The 22,780-nt window shown below is 35.8% G+C and overlaps 1 protein-coding gene and 1 long non-coding RNA gene across 4 annotated transcripts in view; one reads left to right on the forward strand and one right to left on the reverse strand.

The window, feature by feature from the left end:
• LOC111091919 overlaps positions 1–1,061 on the reverse strand; it is an 89,875-nt gene extending 88,814 nt beyond the window's left edge. Inside the window, exon 1 of the long non-coding RNA XR_005376996.1 lies at positions 896–1,061. This is a non-coding gene — a long non-coding RNA (uncharacterized LOC111091919). The remainder of the gene's footprint in view (positions 1–895) is intronic.
• On the forward strand, positions 194–18,498 carry DAZL (deleted in azoospermia like). 3 transcript variants are annotated; one of them, XM_038570755.1, is made up of 11 exons: positions 194–491; positions 7,093–7,239; positions 7,507–7,598; positions 8,171–8,222; positions 8,643–8,706; positions 8,797–8,936; positions 10,538–10,609; positions 11,517–11,567; positions 12,556–12,669; positions 14,007–14,105; positions 17,229–18,498. In XM_038570755.1, the coding sequence occupies exons 1-11, from the start codon at positions 489–491 to the stop codon at positions 17,280–17,282; spliced, it is 888 nt and encodes a 295-aa protein (XP_038426683.1). In that variant the 5' UTR covers positions 194–488; the 3' UTR covers positions 17,283–18,498. The 3 variants fall into 3 exon arrangements, with proteins under 3 accessions (XP_038426683.1, XP_038426686.1, XP_038426684.1); XM_038570756.1 differs by lacking the exon at positions 194–491 and adding an exon at positions 1,169–1,290; XM_038570758.1 differs by lacking the exons at positions 11,517–11,567; positions 12,556–12,669.
• Positions 18,499–22,780: the final 4,282 nt, after the last annotated feature.

The raw sequence follows: 22,780 nt of genomic DNA on the forward strand, positions 1-22,780 counted from the left end.
CATTTCGGGGTGATGCCTACGTCGGGGTGTGTGTGTGAGTGTGAGTGCGGCCTTGTCAGTCTGTCCACCCCAGGGCCATACCTCCCGGGCTGCGGAGCGCCGGCCCGCGCGCACCCCCTGCATCCCCCCCCCCCCCGCTCGGGGAGCGGGCGTCCCCCCAACCCCCCCGCAGGGGGCGGGGGGCTGCCACCCATTGGCTGAGGCGTCTACCACGAGCCCCGGTACCCTGCGCAGGAGCCACCTCCCGGAGCCCCGCGGGCCACGCCTCAGTTCGCCGGCACCCCTCAGCCTCGCCGCTCCGCTGCAGGGCTCCTCCGCCTCGCCGCTCGCCTTTGCCTCCCCTCAGTCCTCGGACGTCTCTCGCTGGGCCCAGCCGAAGCCGGGCAGCGGCACGAGCACAGCCAGCAGCAGCCCCACGGGTGGTGCCGGAAGCGCGGCCTCCACTCCCCCTCGAGCCCCGTCGGCGGGAACTGCTAGCTGCCGCCATCATGGTGAGTTGAGGAGGAGGCCTGAGGGGCCCAGGCGGGGGCCCGTCTCCCCGGGGGGCGGAGACGCGGCTTTTGTGGCGCGGCGCAGGGGTCGGGGGCTGAAAGTGGGGCCACCCCGCTTCCCTGTTCCGGGGTGCACGGCAGACGAGGCCTGAGAGAAGGGCGAGGCGGCCCGGAGCGGGGGAGGAGGGGCGGGATGCCCGCGGGTGGGGGGCGCGGCCCTCAGGACCTGCTGCCCCTCCGCCGGCGGCCACGTGCAGGGCCGCGGCCTTCACACCGCCCCGCCTGCCTCCCGCCGCCACCGACTGGGTGGCGGGGCAGCCCGCGGGGGGCCGCCGGGACTCGGGGGAGAACCGCGCGCCCGCCCCGCCCCCACCCCCAGGCCTCCCTTCCCTTCCCGCGCTCACCCTGTGGAGAGGAGGCAGCGCGTGTCCCGCGTCATGGCGTCGGGCCGGCGCGGGCTCTGCGGAACTCGGCGGCTGCCTTGGAGGGCGAGTTGCCTCCGCTGGTGGTTCCTTCCCGGCCCTCGGACGTGGGGCGGCGGGCGTCGGGCGTCGGGCCGGGACTGGAGCGCTTCGGCGGCGGCCGCTCGCGCCTGACGTAGCGTCGGGGGCTCCCTCGGGCGGCGGCCTCGGGCGGACGGGCCAGGCCGCCCGACGCCGTGGTGGCCGCGCGCTCGCGCTCCGAGCCGCCCGCGCTGCTGCCTCGTCCTGGGTGGGGGAGCACCTTCCCCTCTAGACGAACGAGGGATTTAAACAAGACGCGCAGACCGTAGTATTTCCTCTCCGAGGTGTACGTTTCTGTGAGTTTGGGTAAATGCAGAGTTGGTTGACCGCGGGATTCAGCTCTGACCACTTTCTGACCCAACCTTTCGTCACAGATGTTTTTAAACACTGTGGATTTGTAGTATCATTAGGATTCTTCAATTTCAGAACTAAAGGGAGGAAATTTAGTTTATATTACTACATATAAATACTAAAAATATAATTATGCGTAATATTCTCTAATACTTATTTGCGTTGTCATTATCCTTGTTACTGATTAATCACCGAGTTACTATGAAAAATCCTAATATTTTTTTCTCTCCATTTTTAGAGGAAAAGAGGGGGAAATGCGAATAGCTTTTTTCCCCCCCTGATTATAACAGCGTATTAACTCATTTTTATTTTATTTTAACTCAGTTTCATTTTAAGAAACCTGGTCCGTCCCAGCACCTTTAACCACTGTTCAACAAGTGTTTTTGCATGTAGAGAGGTGAACTTTATTTTATAAAACTTGTGCCATGCCACATAATAGTATTTTATTATATTCCCTGTGTCTTTCACCTAATAAATATGGTGGACCTTATTTCAAATATAAATTAAGTTATATGACTTCAAATACATAGTGTTAAGACTCTGTCATTACTTATTTTATCAAATTCTCTTATAATGAGTACCTTTTCTGCATAAAACAATACTGTATTAAGTATATTTGTCCAAATGTTTTGACATGCTAATTCATTAATCACTGAAATTAATTGCCAGCAATGGAAACAGCTAAACTGGGTGGGTGTGGAGAGTTATGCCCATTTTATAACAATTTTAAATTGTAGTATATCTTTCCAAGTTAGTCTTAATGGAACCAGGTTACCAGTATGTTTTCCCACTGTATGTAGAGTGACCTCTTCTCCACATTCTTTCGATAATTTTTAAAGTTGCCAATCTAATAGCTGGAAAATACGTTTTGATGTGCTTTTTTTTTTTTTTATCTTTAATGAAGTTGAAGTTGTTAGCTTTCAAAAAAATTTTTAATAGATTTTTAATGCACCTTTCTATTTAGATGTTTATCTTTTTAAAGGATTTATAAAAACTATTAATTCCTCATTTATAGTGGTAAAAAAGAATTGCCTTTATTCCCTAATTTCAGTGGAAATGGCTGTTTCATTTTAAGCCTGATGTTAGCTTAAGATTACTTCAACAAAGAAGATTCTTCCATTTTACTTAGGTTTAAGTGAATGCTGCTTAAGTGAATTGTATTTAAAAAATACATTGCTGTATTTTTAAAATTAAGTGAATGCTGTATTTTTTAAAATGCTTTTTCATTAAGGTGAATTACAGTTATAGATTTACTAAGAATGAACCATCCTTGAGTTTTCAGTATAAACTGTTAATTATATGTTTTTAAAATCCTGCTGGAATTTTACATCTCTGTGTTAGGGACAGAGGTGAACCATTAGCTTTTGATTAGGTTTTATTATTTAGGTGTTGGTTTTGTAAAATGGAATATTTTTCAATTATGGTGTCTGAATTCTTGTATTTTATTTTTTATTTTATTTAATTTTATTTTTTTAATTTAATTTAATTTTTTATTTTATTGTATTTTATTTTAGTGATCTCTACACCTAGCCTAGGTCTCAAACTCACAACCCGGAGATTAAGAATGTCTGCCACTGAGCTAGCCAAGCACCCCTGAATTTTCTTTCTCCTATGCTCTTTCTTCTGTCTGCCCTTGATTCTGTGTTGGTGTCCTCCATACACACCCCCTACACGTGCACCAGTTACTTTACAGTTTGAAAAAACTCCTAGTGAAACTGAGCTAAAAATCAAATATTCTTTCCTTTCCTAAGATTTTTAAAAATTGACTTTTTTCTAGAAAGCTGGCCATTTCATCGAGATTTCCGTATTTATTTCTAGAGACTTTTTATACATCACATTCTCCTATAATATGTGGTCATACACCTTTTTAAAAAGACAAATGTAGATTTTTGCTTTCTTGTCCTTTTTCTTGCTTAGCATTGTTTATTGTGTGGATTTTTTCCCCCTAAGAGTCCACTCTTGGATTTACTTATGAGGTTTTATTCTGATTTTCATTTCCTAGTTCACTTTAGCATCTTTGTCTTTTTTTTTTTTTTTAAGGTTTTATTTATTCATGAGAGATAAACAGAGAGAGGCAGAGACACAGGCAGAGGGAGAAGCAGGATCCCTGCAAGGAGCCCAATACGAGACTTGATCCTGGAGCCCCAGGATCATGCCCTAAGCCAGAGGCAGATGCTCAACCCAGGTGTCCCAGCCTTTTTATTAGCTACTTCTGTGGATAGAACTCTGATGCCTACAAATTATAGACTTTTTTGTAGTCAGTTCTAGATCTTAGATTACTTGCATGTAGATACAATAGTTGAATGAAGTGATGTTAAAGAGCTGACGTCCCAAGAACTTTAGTGATATTTTTTCCAGCTTTTTGTTTATTTTTGTTATTATTAAAGTATAACAGGGAATACATTACTGTAAATAGTAGTGATAAGATTGTGTATATAATGGCCTCCATGTTCTCCCCTACTTAAGATCTTAGCATTACTCATCTCAGAACCCACCAACTCATTTTGAAGGTATATACAAAAAATAATTACTTCTTATATTTAATTTACGTGAAACTTTCTGTATAGATGGTTAAGATTAATACTTGAAGATCAACTTTTTTACTTTAGTCTATGCATTTATTTATGGAGTATTTTTAGCAATAGTTTAAAAGTATTAAAGGTTGTTTTTTGGTTACAGATGTTGTATATATAAATTATAACTGCATGTAAGTATACACTAGAAGCTTAATTCCTGATCAGTCTTGTTAAAATGGAGTACTTTGCTTACTTTGTTAGCTTTGAGTGCCACCTGCTGGTTGAGGACTAAGACAGGATAGTGCCTTAAGATATTAAGACACTCGTAAAATGATTTGATGAATATTGTATTTAATATCTCAATTAACCAAGCAGTAAATATCAAAATCCCAAACCAAAACAAACTTCCTATAATATATAATGGCCTTTACCCTCCCTCAATTATTGCTTAGTCTCAAGTATCCATTTTATTTCTGTAAATAGAATATGAGAATTAGAACTTCGCTTTTTGATTCTGGATACTATTACAGGTTTCTCAACTGTGACTCTGTTGATATTTTGGGACACGTAATTTCTTGTTGTGGGAAGCTGCTTTTGCATTAAAGGATTTTTACCATATCCTTGGCCTCTACCACCAGATACAAGGAGTACCCCTTAGGTGTGACAACCAGAAATGTTCCTGGACCACAAAATCTCCCTGGGTTGAGAAATAATACATTATAATAACGTCTTATAATCTGGCACAGTTTTCTTTTATTTTTTTTTTCTGGCACAGTTTTCTGGCCTGATGTTACACTTCTGAATTAAAGTATATTCTTCCATTGTTCACAGACAGATAATACTAAATAGCTTGTCAAAAAGAAAGCTTTCCAAAGTTCATCCACAAATGAAGGGGAAATTGAGAAAGAGAAAAAAAGTCTATAAGAATTTCAGAACCACTGTTTTGTTCTATTTGTTTTGAACTTTTGAAAGAGCTAACTAGAAAGGATTGGTAAGTTTTATAGTGAAGAGAAATCTAGTCAAGTTTCAATAGTTCAAGATGCCTGGCTTATGTAATAATAGATTCATGTAGAAACACTAAAATTAGAAAACTAAGAAAAAAAGATAAATCTTCAGAAAGATATTTTTATACTACTTTGTTGTCATGAAATATTACTATGCTATAGTTACAGAAAAGAATCAGGAAGTACGGTTACTCTTAAACAATGCAGGGATTAGGGACAGTGACTCACCCTCCCTCCACAGACATTCAAAAGTTGGCATATAACTTTTGACTTCCCCCAAAAGTTAACTGCTAGTAGCTCACTGTTGACCAGAAACCTTACTGGTAAAAAAAAAAAAAAAAAAAGGAAACCTTACTGGTAACATAAAACCATTGATAAACACAATTTGTATGTTATATGGATTATATACTGTATTCTTATAATAAAGTAAACTACAGGGAAAAAATGTGATTAAGAAAATCCTAAAGAAGGGAAAAATGCATTTACAGTACTGTATTGTAGTTTTAAAAATATATCTGTTAATAAGAGGACCTGGGCAGTTCAGATCCTTGTTTTCAAGGGTCAGTTGTATGTACACAAATTAATAAGAGAAAAAACAAAACACATTTGGTGATTGACAGTTTTGATTTCATCTCGAATTAGTATAACAGTTTGTAGAATTTTAAATTAACCAGTAACTTCTAGCATCTAACAAAATAAGAATTCTATCTACCTTAGTATTGTTACTAATTTCTATAAAAATTACCGTGCTCGCTTTTTAAAAAGTAGGTATCAATTGGTTTCTTTCGTCTTTGTTTTTCTGTATAAGAGGAAATGTAATGGGTTTCTCTCTCTTGCAACGGTTCATATTTCCCTCTTAGAACCAATAAACCCTTCATAAATGAATTCCAAATAAGTGGATGTGCCATAAACTAGTTCCTTGAAGTTCCAAATGAAATTAGTTGTTAATAATAAAATAGCTACAAAATAAATAAGCAAACAGTAGAACCAGGGAAGAAACTTTTTAATCTATTGAAAATAAATTCAAATAACAGGACACTAACTTATATTTGCATTCCACATTATACTTTACAAAATGAATTCACAGATGTTATCTAACTTTTTTCTCAAAGCAATATTCCCAGATATAAACAGCTGCCAAGTAAGTGGCTTATAATCTAGTGAGGGACATGAACCTAGATCTGACTAAATAAATTTTTGTTTCACTATGCTATACTACTTTTCCAACATATATATGTTACCAGTAAATTTTGCTTCAGAAAAGTTTACATTAATCTTAGAATGGAAGGACTTAAGATAGAGTTCTGAACCAGAATCCAGAAAAATAATGAGTTTCACATGTGAGTCTCTTTATCTGAAAATAAAGATAGTACCATTTATTTCTATCAGCCCACTGTGAAAATTAGAATTATCAGTTGGATTGATCTGGTATTACTGAAGAAGGAAAATGTTATTTCAAAAGATACTTTGAACATCCTAGAGGAAAGGATTATAAGCCTTTTTTAGCAGGACCTATGGTATGTGAGCAAATAATGTTTTCATGACCATTTCCAAAGTAAATGCATACTAACACATGGAGTATTTAATTATAAAATCCATGTTAATTTTGGTGACTAGAAAGAGGAGGCAAAGCAAATTGGTTTAAAGCTTTGATGTGTGTTTTTGATGCAAATTTTTTTAAAGTTCATTTATCTTTTTCAAAGATTTCCTATGATTTTTAATAAGGTATTCAGTGAAGTGAAAATTTGCTTACTGGAATATAACAGGATGACTTTAATAACAATTTTTACAAATCTGAACTTTCCGGTTCACAAACTCAGTATAAAGTCAGTATTCTACTTTAAGATATGATGATGAGCAACACTGGGTTTAAGAAGGTACTGTAACCTTTTGTTAAAATTTCGTGCTGATCTATTCTAATTATTTTATTTGTGGGTGGGGGGGTGAGAAGGGGCAGAGGGAGAGAAAAATCTTAAGCAGACTCCACAACCAGCATAGAGCTGACATGGGGCTCAAGCTCATGACCCCTGAGGTTATGACCTTAACTGACTGAACCATCCAGATATCCCTGGTCTGATTATTTTTAATCCTAAACCTGAACTAATCTGTACTGCTGGCCAATTTACTATTAAAGTAATTTTGTACTTTAAATACAAAGTTTATATTTTACATCATGTGTGGTTTTTACATGAGTATCTAGTGATGATAACTACTTTCCAAATTACAGTCTGCTGCAAATCCCGAGACTCCAAACTCAACCATCTCCAGAGAGGCCAGCACTCAGTCCTCATCAGCTACAACCAGCCAAGGCTATGTTTTACCAGAAGGCAAAATCATGCCAAACACCGTTTTTGTTGGCGGAATTGATGTTAGGGTATTGTATTTCTATTTCATTTATTTAAAAAAATATTTAGTAAATTATGGGATTTGGGCTCTGTTGTAAACATAAGGTTTTTTTGGTGCTTCATGTAGATTTGGAATTGGTTTTCAACCTATAGAGACCACAAGTATCTTTGACAAAGATCTACAGGTGGTTTGGGGATACTTAGGGGAGATATTTCCTCATCTTCAAATCTTTAGAGTGTAATTGAAAATTTTGAATGCTGAATTTTTACGCTTGAAGTCAAATTCTTCCCTGTAGATGGATGAAACCGAAATTAGAAGTTTCTTTGCTAGATATGGTTCAGTAAAAGAAGTGAAGATAATCACGGATCGAACTGGTGTGTCCAAAGGGTGAGTAAAACATGTTTGGTATGAATGAAGTATTAAAAACATCTGAGCTCTAGTATCTTTATAGAGTAACATAAAAAAAGAATTCAAAATTTGTTTTCTTATATTTGTATAAATTTGTTGCTTTGTTCCTTTCTTTCGTATATAGGATAACAGTTGGCTATCAGCTCTTCTATTTAGTCATTTTCATAGTGTTTGTATATAAACATTTCCCATTTTCGTTTATTTTACTTAAGTGGATTAATCAGTTTTATCAAAGTTGTTTTCTTCATGTATTACACAGCATCTTAAATTTTAACCATCTTAGGTAATAAATTCAGGTTCATAGATATGAATTTTCTATTAACAAATGATGTCCCACACTATTTTAATCCTCACACATTCTGACATAGATTGGGGAAGAAAATAAAAAGCAGTAAAATTTATAGAGGATCGATCGTGTACATCTAACAAATCTTTACCTCAGTATATTCTTCATTCTTTATCATTATCACTTCTGTCAATTATTTCATGGAATACTAGAAAAGTTTTATACTGTTACAGTGGTGATTTTTATACATTATCTGTCTTTCTAGCTATGGATTTGTTTCATTTTATAATGATGTGGATGTGCAGAAGATAGTAGAAGTAAGTAATCTTATGGCAAAGTCTCTCAGTTTAAGGATGCAATGTTTAGTGTTGTTTGAGTCCTGAATATATATAGCCTTGTATAAAATATAGAAATAAACTTCTTGTTTGAAATCCAAACCTAGAGTAATCTTGTAACTTGTCAGACGTGTTTATTTCTAATTGGACATCTGGCTTCATGACCTAGAGACAGGAAAGGTTTCAGACAGTGTAAAGGTTTTTGATCAAATTCCAAGACTCCTTTCAGTACGTGAGTGGTGAGGTTAAGGTAGCTTCGTGCTGATAAATTTTGATTTAGTATGTGCTTATTATTGATCCTCTCTGATGGTAGAAGTTTTAGAAGATTGGAATGTTTACCAAAGTCTTGGAAGTGAAGACTTTGAAAGTGAATTTAATTTTATTTTATTGCTTTATTTTCAGTCACAGATAAATTTCCATGGTAAAAAGCTGAAACTGGGACCTGCAATCAGGAAACAAAATTTATGTGAGTAAGGAGAAGAATGGTTTTTGTTGACATGTGTAGCTTTTCAAAAACTAAAAGTGGGCATTGTTTTTGTTTTATTCTTTAAAAAAGGTGCTTATCATGTGCAGCCTCGTCCTTTGGTTTTTAATCCTCCTCCTCCACCACAGTTTCAGAGTGTCTGGAGTAATCCAAACACAGAAACTTACATGCAGCCTCCAACCATGATGAATCCTATAACTCAGTATGTTCAGGTAAGAATTTTTTTTTAATTAGTAATGGAGACTTTATTGATATGGACACCTTAAAAATGAGCCAGTCTCACTTTTTACTCTCTGTGACATAAATTGTAGAATTTCTGTAATAGTGATAATACTGTCTCTTTTTCAATACTTTGAGTGATGGTCAAGGAAATTTATTACTTTTGTTAGAAATTTGTTGTTCTTAGTGTTTTTTCTTACATCAGACTAAAATCTGCTTATATATAGTTTGTAAACCTTTATCTTAGAACTGACCTCTGTGGCCACAAAGAACATACTCCTCCATTTTCCCCTCCATTGATAACTCATAAAATATCTGAAGATGGCTTTTTTTTTCATGTATTTGCCTGGTTTATTCTTCTCTCAGTTTGGCAATTCTAGTTACTACTTACTTGCTGTGATTTTCAGATACCTTCTCACACAGATTCCTGACTTCTGGATGTATTCTTGTTCTAGAATGGATAGGTTTCTTTTTTTAAATTTTTTTAAATTTTTTTAAATTTTTATTTATTTATGATAGTCACAGAGAGAGAGAGAGGCAGAGACACAGGCAGAGGGAGAAACAGGCTCCATGCACCGGGAGCCCGATGTGGGATTTGATCCCGGGTCTCCAGGATCGCGCCCTGGGCCAAAAGGCAGGCGCCAAACTGCTGCGCCACCCAGGGATCCCTAGAATGGATAGGTTTCTGATGATTGAACTGTATTTGTACATTCTGTGAGTTTCTGGCATATAATTTGATTAGTCCTGGTTTCTTTAATGTTTGAAGTGGGATTTGGAATACTTAAAATCTCCTATTGATAAATAACATTGATTTTCTTTTTCATTTTACTTCAATTTAAAAGACATTTGCAGGAAAAGAGAAATAGTGAAGTCGTTCTGTAGTGTCTCTCATTTGTTTACATTTTTTCCATCTACCTGAAATGTAGGATATATCTTTTATTATTTTTCTTGCTCTAAACATGGTTAGAAGAAAATCTCTATTTGTTCCTAACATTTACTGTGAGGTATTACTTACTTGGGTCTATTCGTATGTGGTATTAATAGATGATTTCAGTCAGTAAGTATTTATTGAAAGATGAATATTGATTCTTTTTTTTTTCTTTTTACAATTTCAGGGTTATGTACAACCCTTACCTTGTAGAAATGAAATACAGAAAGAGCCATAAAGTGTGTAGGAGGACTGTACATTGACTACACATTATCCCAAAGGAATACAAAACTGCTTAAAAATATTTTAACAAAAAGCAGATGTGTTAATAAGAGTTTAACATGGAAATCTATCCTAATGGAGCTTTATCACCAGTGTAAGAAATAAGCTTCCTACTGGGGATAAATATACAAGTAAGATAAATACAGATGGGCAAAGTCAGTCACTTCCCTTATTTTATCTCTTCCTTTTCCTCACCCAAAAGACTGACATTTGAAAGAGAATTTTTCTGTATGAAGCCAATCACTCCAATAGAATTCTGAATTTGTATATAGAAAAATAAGAGTTCTTTATTTTCATACTTTGGTTGTATTGGGAATAATACTTCTGTATAGTTTTCAAGAATTTTCCTTGTTAATGCATTCTTTCTATAAACTTTTTTCTCAGGCATATCCTCCTTATCCAAGTTCACCTGTTCAGGTCATCACTGGATATCAGCTGCCTGTTTATAATTATCAGGTAACTTAATAGGGAACAAAATGATTTACTTTGGAATACTATCTGAGTCCTTTATTTATATAAATTTATTTTATTGTCATTTAAACTAGTTGAGTATGTGCAAAATAAAGTTAGAATTAGTTAGGAATTAGAACCTTTAATTAGAAAAAAAAAACCTTTATTTAGGAAAAAAGGGAATTTTTTTAAGATTATATTTATTTATTTATTCATGAGAGAGACCAAGAGAGGTAGAGACCTAGGCAGAGGGAGAAGCAGGCTCAGTGCAGGAAGCCCGATGTGGGACTCGATCCTGGGACTCGGGGATCAGGCCCTGAGCTGAAGGCTCATCCGTTGAGCCACCCAGGCATCCCATGGGAATGATCTTTTGAAAGGAATATACTTAGCACAAAGTTTTCTCTTGTACTGTCTTCTAGGATTTGGTGTCCTCTTCTATATTTCAACATACATTCTTCCATTTTTGCTGTCAAATAGCTGAAATGTCCAGATTGACTTTTCAAAGTTTTTCTAGTAGGCTAGATCAAAATAAAATGATTTCTCAGTTCTTAGAGCACTGAATTCCAATTATATTTGGTAGTGTTTATTCCAGCTGAATACTAGAAGGTGCAGTTCTCTCAGTTTCTACCATAGATATGACTGTATCTATGACCCATAACCATTATCTTTGGTGATAAATTCAGAGAACTATTTAAGCCAACATGGAAAATTCAGAAGAAAGTTAGAGTTTGTATGTGAAAGTAACAAACCTTCAGGTATTAGAAACCTAAAGTACTTCTTTCTTTCATTGTTTCTTCTACTGTAAGTTCAAGGATTCAACTTGACAAATCTTTCACATTTCTGAAAACATGTAGGAATGGTTAACTAATTGTTACTTCCTCTCTCTCTCTCCTTTTTTTTTGTTTGTTTTAAGATGCCACCACAGTGGCCTGCTGGGGAACAAAGGAGTTATGTTATACCCCCGGTAAGGTGAATTAGCCAAACATATACTTCCTTTTATTTATCTTTTATTTTTTTAGAGAGGGGGAGAGAGCAAATGAAGGGGAGAGGCAGAGGGAGAAAGAAACTTAAGGAGGCTCCATGCCCAGTGCGGAGCCAGATGTGGGGCTTAATCTCACAATCCCAAGATCATGACCCGAGCCAAAATCAAGAGTTGGACACTTAATGGACTGAGACACCCCTTCCTTTTTCTTATTTTAAAATGTTTTCTTATTTTTAACTGTTAAAATGTTTCATGGCCTTTTGCCATCACATGTATGCCTAGAAATATTTTTTAATTTCCCTTTCACATTATGTGTTATGTTTTATTAATTTCTTGTCAACCCAAGTATATTCTTCCATGCAAGATACTGTGCTTTTTGTTTCTCAGGTTGTTCTTATATGCTTAAGCCAATGGCTGCTCTGCATACAACAGGTGCTAAATTATATATAATCCAAGAAAGGTAGTATTAATACCTATGCTAATTCTAATTCAGTGAATTTGGAATTAGTATTCAATCTGTCTCTATTTTTCTTACCCATAAAAAAAATCTGTTGAAGACAAGCGAATGTTTTGTTAATACTGGTATATATTACATGAGAAATAAAACAAGAGGCTGTTATCTCTATAAAACACTTAAGCCTTTGCTACTTTTTATCAGCATTGGACCTTTGAATGATATGAGTTAAAATCCTTAGGCACTGGGAAATTCTCATTCTATTACTACATGTTGGAGTTTCTTTTTCTTAGAGCCCTTCTAATCAGATTTTGTTGAAGTTTAGAAGACTTTTCAAAATAAAAGACTGCCTTAGTGAATTTCACCTATTCAGTTTAGTTTCTGAAACAATGTAAATTGAACTTCAACACAACCCACCTTTAAATCCTCAGTATAAGCTCACTTATTTTGAAGAATATGTTGTTTAGAAATGTATCTAATGTACATCTGTTTGATTATACTTCTATCATAATGTAGGCTTATACCGCTGTTAATTACCACTGTAATGAAGTTGATCCAGGATCTGAAGTTCTGCAAAGTGAATGTTCAGTTCATGAAGCTACTCCGTCCTCAGGAAATGGCCCACAAAAGGCAAACATCTAATTTTGTTTATCTTTATATTCTCACAGTTATTTTTTAAGTATTAACAAGTATTAACAATTTGAGACACAAGCTTCTTTTTTCAAATTTAAATATGGAAGCCAAAATTTACAGAGCTTAAGTAACTGACTAATAATTTGGCAGTTTTTGTAAAAATCGATGAAATTTCAGGCACCCCCAAGCTTTCACTGTTTATATATAGTTTCTGATTCAGTCGTCCTTTTCTCTTATATTTGCATTGTTTTTTAAACCATACTTTAATAACTTTAATAACCAAGCATAACTTGGAATGCAGTAGACAGGTGGGTTTCTTCAAGAATTCTCTCTTCAAAAGAGAGATTAGTATGAATTATATTTACCTTTTTTTTTTTAACCAATTTAAACATTTACTTAGCTAAGTAATAGTATCCAATTGTTTGTGGCATTCTCTCCATAACATTCATTATATATGATAGCTCTCAAGAGTGGTGGAGTCTGGATTGATAATTGAAATACTGAAATAGGTGGAGTTGCTTCTTTTTTAATATTAGAACGAATTCCTGACAGTGCTCTCTTCAGTGCTCCTGTTTTCCTTGAATGAGTGGGAATGTGGAAGTAGGTGATGTGGTGGGAATGTGCATAACAACCTTGAAGGTTTCCCATTGGATTGTGTGAACTTTGTCCATGTGTTTCTCAGTGGAAAAAAATGAGAACTGCTGAACTATAGAGTAAAAAAGATTCCTTGATCTGAGTGATGATTAGAATAGTTATAATGACCAGTTCCTGGATATTTTTTCTTGGAATGTTGAAGTTCATTGTTGCTTATCTAATAGGAAAAATTAAAGAGCCTTAAGCAAATATCTGAGGGTTTTACTAAATTGAGCTTTATAATCAATACTTAGGATTCTGAAATATTTTAAAAATTTCATGAAAGGTACATATTAAGTGACATGTAATTACATGAAAATGTAATGTATTGTGAATTACACTCATAGTACCTTATGGATTACATTAAGGATTCTTTAGGGAAAAGTACATGTATTCTATTTTCTTTAAAAAGCTTGTTACAGGGCAGCCTGGGTGGCTCAGCGATTTAACGCCAACTTCAGCCCAGGGTGTGATCCTGGAGACGGGGGATCGAGTCCCATGTTGGGCTCCCTGCATGGAGCCTGCTTCTCCCTCTGCCTGTGTCTCTGTCTCTGTCTCTCTGTCTCTCTCTCTCTCTGTCTCTCATGAATAAATAAATAAAATCTTTAAAAAAAAAAACTTGTTATAAAAAATAAAAAGCTTGTTACAGTGAGTAAAAGCTATAATCTTTAGATTACTGAGAAAACTTCCCTTTTTTTCAGAAATCTGTGGACAGAAGCATACAGACTGTGGTATCTTGTCTATTTAATCCAGAGAACAGACTGAGAAACTCTCTTGTTACTCAAGATGACTACTTTAAGGTATGAAAAAAAAATAGTATACAGAATAAAAGGCATATTTGTCAGCTATGAAGCATATTTTTTTTCTGTGGTATACACATACATTTTGAGATTATATAGAACATTTAATTGAGCATTAATTGAACATTTTGGCATTTGACTGTAAGTCAAAAAACCTTTGTGAGTGAGTTTTACCTGGCCATGTATTTTATGCTGCTCAAACCTTGATACAGCTTGTCCTTAGGGAAGAAACCTTTAGCAGAAGCTTATAATTGAAAAGGTTTGTGTAAAAGAAGAGAGTTGGAAGAGAATATTGGCTTGACAAATGGAAAAAGAGGAAATTTTAGGTTCACAAGGCAGAGAACATACCTTGGATACCACAGGTTCAGTTTCATACAACTGCAATAGGGTGAATATGCAATAAAGTAAGTCAAATGAAATTTTTTCCCAATACATATAAAAGTTATGTTTACATTGTACTGTAGTCTATGAAGTATGCAATAATAGCATTCTATATAAAAAATACAGTACGCCTACCTTTAATTAAAATATATTTTATTAAAAAAACAAAAAAACAAAAAAATATATTTTATTGCTAAAAATTGTCATCTGAGCTTTCTCAGAATCACTGACCACAGATTACCATAGCAAATAGAATAACTAATAATAAAGTACAAAATATTAAGAGAATTACCAAAATGTAACACGGAGCAATTGCTGGAAAAATGGTGCCAGTAGACTTTCAATGCAAAGCTACAAACCTTTAATTTGTAAAAAATGCCTTATCTATGATATGCAGTAAAATGGGTGACGCCTGTGCATGGATATTAAAGAGAAGAAAAGAAATCAATCATCCAGATGACATACTTGAACAATGTAGGGGGAAAAGATGTAAAGTGAAGCAGTGAAAAGAACTGAGTAGAAAATGAAAGTTGATTCAGAATTGGTGAGATGTGGGTGTTTGAATTTAAGAAAGTTCTGGTTTCTGATCCTGGTTCTGTCACATTGGACAAATTACTTAAGTCTTACAAAGGCTCTAGTTTTTACAAGTCTAAAATGAGACATAGGACTAAAGGTTCTTTAGATCTCTTTAATTCTGAGTCTGTGATTATGGAAAGGAACTAACTGTCACTCTAATGGGGACAAGAATATTGTGGTTATTAGTAAAGGGAAATTTGTTTTATAATAAGTTTATTAAGATGAACCACAAACCATGCAATAAACCTATTTAAAACACGAACATAATCCACGAACCATGCAATAAACCTATTTAAAACAAAACAATTCCATTTTTATAGTTATTCAGAGTTGTGCAGTCATGACCACAATTTTGGAATATTTTCATCAGCCCTTCAGCCATTAAGTGGTCACTTTTTATTTCTTCCCAACTCCTCTACCTCTAGAGAACCACTAACTGCTTCTTTTAGAAAGATTTTCCTATTCTGGACATATCATATAAATAGAATAATACAATATGTGGACTTTTTTGACTGGCCTCTTTCACTTAGCATAATGTTTTTAAGATTCACCTATGTTACAGTGTGTGTAAATACTTTATTTTTATTTATGGACATACCACCCTCTGTTTATTCATCACTTGATAGACAATTTGGGTTGTTTCCACTTTCTGACTCTGATGAGTAATGCTGTGAAAGTTCATGAATAAGTTATTCTGTGGACTTAACGGTTTTATTTCTCTTGGGTATATACCTGGGAATGGAATTAATGAGTAATAATAACTATGTTGAACCTTTTGAGAAATGGCTAGAATTTTTCCAAAATGACTATACCATTTTATATTCAAAGGGGAGTTTTTTAACCATGGCTTTGTGTCTTAAAACAGGGAAAGGAGAATAGCTTTTTTCTATCATTGGATGGACATAGGATGAAACTTACAGTCCTTTTAAAAGGGTATACTAAGGAATTCCTATAATACAGAAGAGTAGAGCCATAGCAGGATTAAGTTCAACAGAAAGTAAAACATATTTCTTTAACGTTGACATTTGTTCTTTTATTGTCTCATTATATACAGACAGTATAATTTAAAAGGAAAGAACTAGGATTGTATGACAGCCTACCTTGCCCAAAGTACTGAAGGTTAAATAGTACTTAAATGATTTGTTTGCAAAGCAGAAAGTAGTCTTTAAACTTGAGTTTTCACCTGATACTAGGCAAAAGCTACACTTTGAACCTTCAGTTTTCCGTCCCTCTGGGCTAGGAGTCACAAGTTGGTAGTTTGAGGTTGTCTGGTATATACACCTATTTTGATTAGCTAAATGTTACTGTTATTTTAATCAAATTTGAATGCATTGAGGAGGGCATACACTGTTTCTCTGTTGTCCTTACAATTTTTTACATCCTACCTGACTTGTGAAGATACTTGAGTTTGTGACCACTTTTCTGAGCTTTAACCGAAATAGGATATTATCCTATTGACAGATTGCATAATTTCCAAAAGCCACTATTCTTTATATGACAACTGAATTTTAAGTCTCTAGGAAAAGGGCCCAGTTAAGCTCTTAGAGAAAAGAAAATACCATCGATGTTATTGGTTCACTCCACTCCATTTGTTTTTTAAGGCCTTACTTCATAATATCTGCACACATTTGCAGGCAACATAAAGTGAAAGGAAAATTTTACATGTATTTTTTATTTATATCCTCATTTCCTAAAGAATGATAGATCTTCATCACAAGTTAAGGATATGCCTTTAAATATGCCCAAGCTTTTATTTTTTAACCTAAAAACATAGCATTTCAGTTTGAAGTGACATGCTGTATTCAAGCTATGATTTCTACCAGATGCACTTGTTAGTAAAAACAGTACTTTTAAAAATTATGTTTTCCACCAGCTGTCTCTGGGGCATCACTGCCAGATCATTAATTAAAAATCTTCATAAAATGATACTGACTCCAAGTCCTCTGTTTCTGAGTTTACTGAGATTTCTTTTTAAATTAAATTGTTGAATAAAACTAGTCATTGATACATTTGTTATCTTAAAAGTTCAGGAAAGACTTCTCAGAAAGGATCACTTTTATTTATAGTTTTAAAAACCCAAAATAAATGCTTTAAGTATTTTGCAACTATCATAGTGATAATCAGAATTTTCAGTGAAGTAAAAAGGACTGTTTCTGTTTTTTCTAGGATAAAAGAGTGCATCACTTTAGAAGAAGTCGGGCAGTGCTTAAATCTGTGTGATCCACTTTGCTAACTTTCTAGTCTCATGGGAAGTTGCTCGTTTTGAATATTAAGAAGAGACTGAAAGTTTTCACTATTACAGAAATTTAATTCTGAATTTTGACCAATCACACTCAGACTTTCTTATAGAAGTTGTATTAGATTGCCTAGTTTTACTTTACATTGAAACTGTTCTTCATTAGATGTTTATTTAGAAACTGGTTCTGTATTCAATATATAGTTGAAAGTAAAAATAATTGAGACTGAAAAGAATAACATTTATCTGTAAGGATTTTTTTTTATTGAAATTGACATTTTAAGAGTTTAAAAGCAATTGCTGATTTTCAGGAAATTATTTTAGAAAACCTATTTTGAAAGGTCAGAATTTTGATATTTTGAATTCAAGCATTTCACTTCTCTGACAAGTACCTGTGAACAGTACGCTATTTACAGTATTCTTTACATTTATGATTTGTCTCGAAATTTACCACAAAAGCAGAGTTTGTAAAACTGTATTTTTAATCAGTGGAACTCAATATATAGTTAGCCTTATTGAAGTCTTTCTTGTCTAAACCCAGTAAAAGATTCTAAACAAACAGTCCAATCAGTGGGTCTTATGTTTATTAGTTCAAAATACTTGTCTTTTTATCTAGAATCCAAACATAGATATCCTATTTGATTGGGATGATAATTAGGATAACTAAAATTCTGGGCCTAATTTTTTTAAAGAATCCAAAACAAACTAAACTTTACTAAGTACATAAGCTTCTCAGTGAGTTACCATTCTCCTTTTATCTTTTCTTTTCCCTTGAAATGCTAAACTCAATGGCTGTATCTTAAATTGTGCAAAATACTGGTATTAAAGAATGCTGAAACTTTTTTTATGTTGCTTAAAGGTTAATCAGAGTACCTGAAAGGAATTGTTTTTATAAAAACATTAAAATATTAGTTATTTGTTAAAGAGCAAATATATTTTATTTTTGCTTGTTAGCCTATTTCCTGTTTTAAAGTAAAATATGTTTAGAAGAGTCAAAGTAGTTGTGTTTCAAAACCACTAAAGTTGTGTGTATCTGAAGAGCATAACTAGAGCACAGTTAACAATCATTTCTAGATTAGATAGTCTCCTTGTTAAATTGTGACAGATAACTAGAGCCTCTTTGCTGTCCCTCCAGTCTTGATTTTTTCAGTTGGTGGCACCATTCTTCTAGAGATTTGCTCCTAGAACAGGTGATACAGAGAAGAGAAGTAGCAACATGAACAGTTTGAGGGCTAAGCCTTGGAAAGGTGACAATGGGATAAAACCTTCTAAGGGAAACACTTGTATCAGCATCATTTGACCTGCCATTGAAATGAGTTTAAAGTGGCTTCTTAGCCTTTCTTTTCATTGGTCCCTTCACTAAAACATGGAGACTCCATTTAGCCCTAAAATAAGGCAACTACCATGGGCCATATCATCAGTCCCCATAGTTGTTTTATAATCCCCAATAATTTTCACTCTGAATCTGAAGAGAAGAATCTTTTAGCTTAAGGATCCCCAAGAAGACTTTCTCATGCCTCAGAATTTGAAAATGCCCTGAAATTTGTCCTTTAAAAATTCTTCACACTTTTTATTTGGTGTGCTATAACATTCTTACGTGTATCATTCTGTGATTAAATTTCCAAGCTACTCTAAATGGTACCTAAATTTGAAAGAGCCAATTCTAATTATCCTAGTATGACCTTCAGAAAAGTAAGAGAATAAACTTTATTTTTCTGCTTTTTTGTTGGACTTGAAGTATTTAAAACAAATAAGAGACAAAAGTCCTGAACCTTTCAAAATGGAAAATTAATTTTAAACTTATAAGAATGTTATTATTACCTATTGTTGATACTGTCTTTGCATAAATGAATAAATAGAAATAAAGAATTTTTTTTTCCCAAAAACATTTTCAACCTATTTATTCTTGTCATTATCTAAAGAGATGGTGGGGAATTTGGTAGGTAGTCATGTGACAAGGTTTAGATCCTTGAAATTCAAAAGTGTAAATATTTTTGTGTATATTAATCTGGTGGAGTTCGTTTTTGAGAGCAGATATTGGTACATTGCACTTTATTGCTTTCTCATGAAATTAAGACCTAGGTTTTCATGAGAAAATAATCCCTTTTAGGTTGAGTTGGAAATGTTAACAGTGGGTTCCAGTGCCATGCATTAACAGAGCAGTGCCTACTGGGAATGCTGTTGAGTCATATGTGACTAGTTTCATGGCCAAGGTCCCTCTCATTTTGGACTCTAAATATTTTGTATACTGCATACTTTGGACCTCATCTCTGTGACCCTCATTTGGGAGTATTGCAGTTGTCAGTGATAGAGCTTAAATTTTTCATATTGTATTTATTTCATATGACGGTGTATCCAAAAGATCATTACTCACTACCTCTTCCAGTTCAAGCTCCGGTATACCCAGTTGTATAAGCTGAGGCCAAAGAGAAGAAATTCTGCCCTTTGGACACTCTAATGTGATCTTTCATAACTGTCGCATGATTAGAAAGTGGATATTGATGTTGTTTCTCTAAGATAAAACAGAATGCCTTCTGAATCACCAAAGATTAAGTTTTGATGTTTATAACAATCTGGGACACTTGGGTGGCTCAGTGGTTGGGTGTCTGCCTTCGGCTCAGGGTGTGATCCTGGGGTCCCTGGATCGAGTTCCGCATTGGGCTCCTTGCATGGAGCTTGCTTCTTCCTCTGCCTGTGTCTCTGCCTCTCTCTTTGTGTCTCTCATGAATAAATAAAATCTTTAAAAAATAAAGTATAATAATCTGCTAAAGATTAGTATTCCTGAAATGTACATGTGTATACACATACACGTATACTGAACATTTTCCAGAATATTTGATCAGCCCTGACCAAGCTAAATAACTGTATAAAATTTTTAGACCCTAAAACTAGACCACATATATCTTTAAACAGTTGTTTTAAACCTGCTTGAGGGATGCCTGGGTGGTTCAGCAGTTGAGTGTCTGCCTTTGGCTCAGAGTGTGATTCCCGGGTCTGGAAATGGAGTCCTGCATTGGGCTCCCTGCGAGGAGCCTGCTTCTCCCTCTGGCTATGTCTCTGCCTCTCTCTGTCTCATGAATAAATTTCTAAAAATATTTTTAAAAACCTGCTTGATATTTTAAGCATATTTGCAAGTTGAGGATTTCCTCAAAATTCTCAATACAGAACCAAGTCTTTGGGATTGAAAAAGATTTCATACAGCACTTTTTATTTATTTATTTTTTGGTAAAAAGTTGCAAGTTATGACAATAAAGATTTGGTAAAGATACCAAAAAGATTGGTCACCTGGTAAGAAGTATATTGTGTGCTTTTTCCTCCTAAGAACATGTAACTTTTGTATTGTTTAAAATAACTATTTAATATTGATTAGCGTACTTGAACTGCAAGGAATTTGTTTGCTTTCAAAAATAAATACAGCAGTTCCTTGTAGTTCTAAAGCCCTCTATCCACTTCTCTAAAATTCTCTTGGTTGTCTTTAAAGGTAAATGCATAAAAATGGGCTGCCACATTGCTTAATCGTCTTGCCTGTTTTCATTACTGTCGTTTGAGGGTAATAAGGAGTAGCAGTGATAAGGCAGTGTGCCACTCTGCTTTCGCAAAGATGACAATAGAGAGGGTGGGGAACCATAAGGGGGAGAAAAGCGGCAATGTTTTCCATTGACCAAATCTTGCAAATAGGCCCAGCTGTTGAGTATGATCATTTGGTATCCCTGAAACACTTCTTCTAGATGAGGATTGCTCCTGTACATATTTGATAACTGTATAATCTAGCTCTTCCCGACATTACGTGTAATACGTCTCTCTGTGTGTAACTGAATCTCTCTGAGCAATTCCTCACCACCCATCATCAAAGACTCTGAGTTTTCCATCTGTAGATAGTACATTTGGTAGTAGAAAACAATAAACATAAGAAGTTCAAACTATAAACATGCGTTTTTGAATGCTCGTGCAAAATATTCAATCTGCGTAGCAAAGAAATGATAGGTAATTCTGCATTGCATTTAGAGTTAAAAACATCTGTCCAATATGGCTGTAGCTGTGGGCCAATCCCACGGAAATGCAAAAAATTGTCTCTTGATACAGAACTTGAAACTAGCACTGTACAATTAAGCTCTATGGTAGCTATATTTTATGTTTTTAACTGGTCTGAAACAGAAACTTTTCCACTTGAGTCTCTAGTTCATTTTCCCAAGGCACATGGAGGCTTTGTATCTCATGTGTACCTCCATTAAGGCTGCGTGCCAGGAATATGCCTTTTCCTGCATAAAATTCCCAGATACCAGTTCATCAGGTCTTTAACAATAGAACAAATGCTTGCATAACTGGGATATTGGGGTCATGAAAGCTCTTTGTAAATTTGAAGCAATAGTAACATTTCATGCGGTTCAGAAAGTTGGAAGTTTTATAATCCTTAATCAGTTCTTTTTATAGAAAACAAGTTTAGCAGAAGTACATAAAGGTTCTAATCACGTCTATTGCCTTTCCCCAAAATAAAATGAATAGAAATATACACTGTTCTGGCTCAATCTTGGGTGAAACTATTTACTGTAGAAGAAAGTCAAGGTTGACAAGTCAACTGATGTGTCTGGTATGGCCAGATTAACTATTTACAGTGAAGTGATCCCCTCAGTCCTTGCAAACACTTGTTAAAAAATTTTAATATTACCAATCTACCATCATCCCCCCAGAATAAATTGCTGGACTAGTGGGAATGGAGAGAAATAATATAAAATGCAGAGGCCATGGTATCCCTGGGTGGCTCAGCAGTTTAGCTCCTGCCTTCAGCCTAGGGCATGATCCTGGAGTCCTGGGATTGAGTCCCACATCGGGCTCCCTACATGGAGCCTGCTTCTCCCTCTGCCTGTGTCTCTGCCTCTCTTTTTCTCGGTGTCTCTCATGAATAAATAAATAAAATCTTTAAAAGAAAAATGCAGAGACCATTTTCTCTTTGTTTTTGCCTAAGCTGATCCCCTACCTAGTGTTTAGTTGCTTCAGAGTATTTAAATAATACACCTGCTAAATGAAAAAATTTTACAATTTTTTTTCTAAACATAGTTTGGTTGCTGTTCATCATTCTGGGTGAAATATGTCTTTGACAAAATAAAAACCTGTACACTCAGCATCCAAGGTTGTATCTATAATTAGATCAACTATATTTGATGGAACAAGTTTCCTCAGTGATATAAGGAGTCAGAACATCAGAACCATCATCTGGAGGTACTTTTCAGAGATTCAGACTCCTAGACCTTAACCTAAGATGCTTTTACTCTGTAGACCTGGGTGGGCTCAGAAATCTGTATTTTTACCACGCTCCTCAGGAGATTCTGATCTCTGTGATACTCACTTTGAGGAATACAGAGGTCTCAGTATATCACCTCAGGCTACCCCTAACCTTTGGGATAGTTGGATTTGGAGATCAACTCTGTGAGGTCCATTTTGACTCCTTGATAAAGGATTTAGTTGGCTTAAATAATCTTTTCCT

Source organism: Canis lupus, chromosome 23 (genome assembly GCF_011100685.1).
Source record: "Canis lupus familiaris isolate Mischka breed German Shepherd chromosome 23, alternate assembly UU_Cfam_GSD_1.0, whole genome shotgun sequence".
Lineage (NCBI taxonomy): Eukaryota > Metazoa > Chordata > Mammalia > Carnivora > Canidae > Canis > Canis lupus.

What these genes read in the sequence shown, in the direction of transcription:
- DAZL (XM_038570755.1), top strand. An exon ending in CGAACTGGTGTGTCCAAAGG is followed by an intron (nt 7,599 to 8,170) that starts GTGAGTAAAACA and finishes CTGTCTTTCTAG; the next exon opens with CTATGGATTTGTTTCATTTT. An exon ending in AATCAGGAAACAAAATTTAT is followed by an intron (nt 8,707 to 8,796) that starts GTGAGTAAGGAG and finishes TCTTTAAAAAAG; the next exon opens with GTGCTTATCATGTGCAGCCT.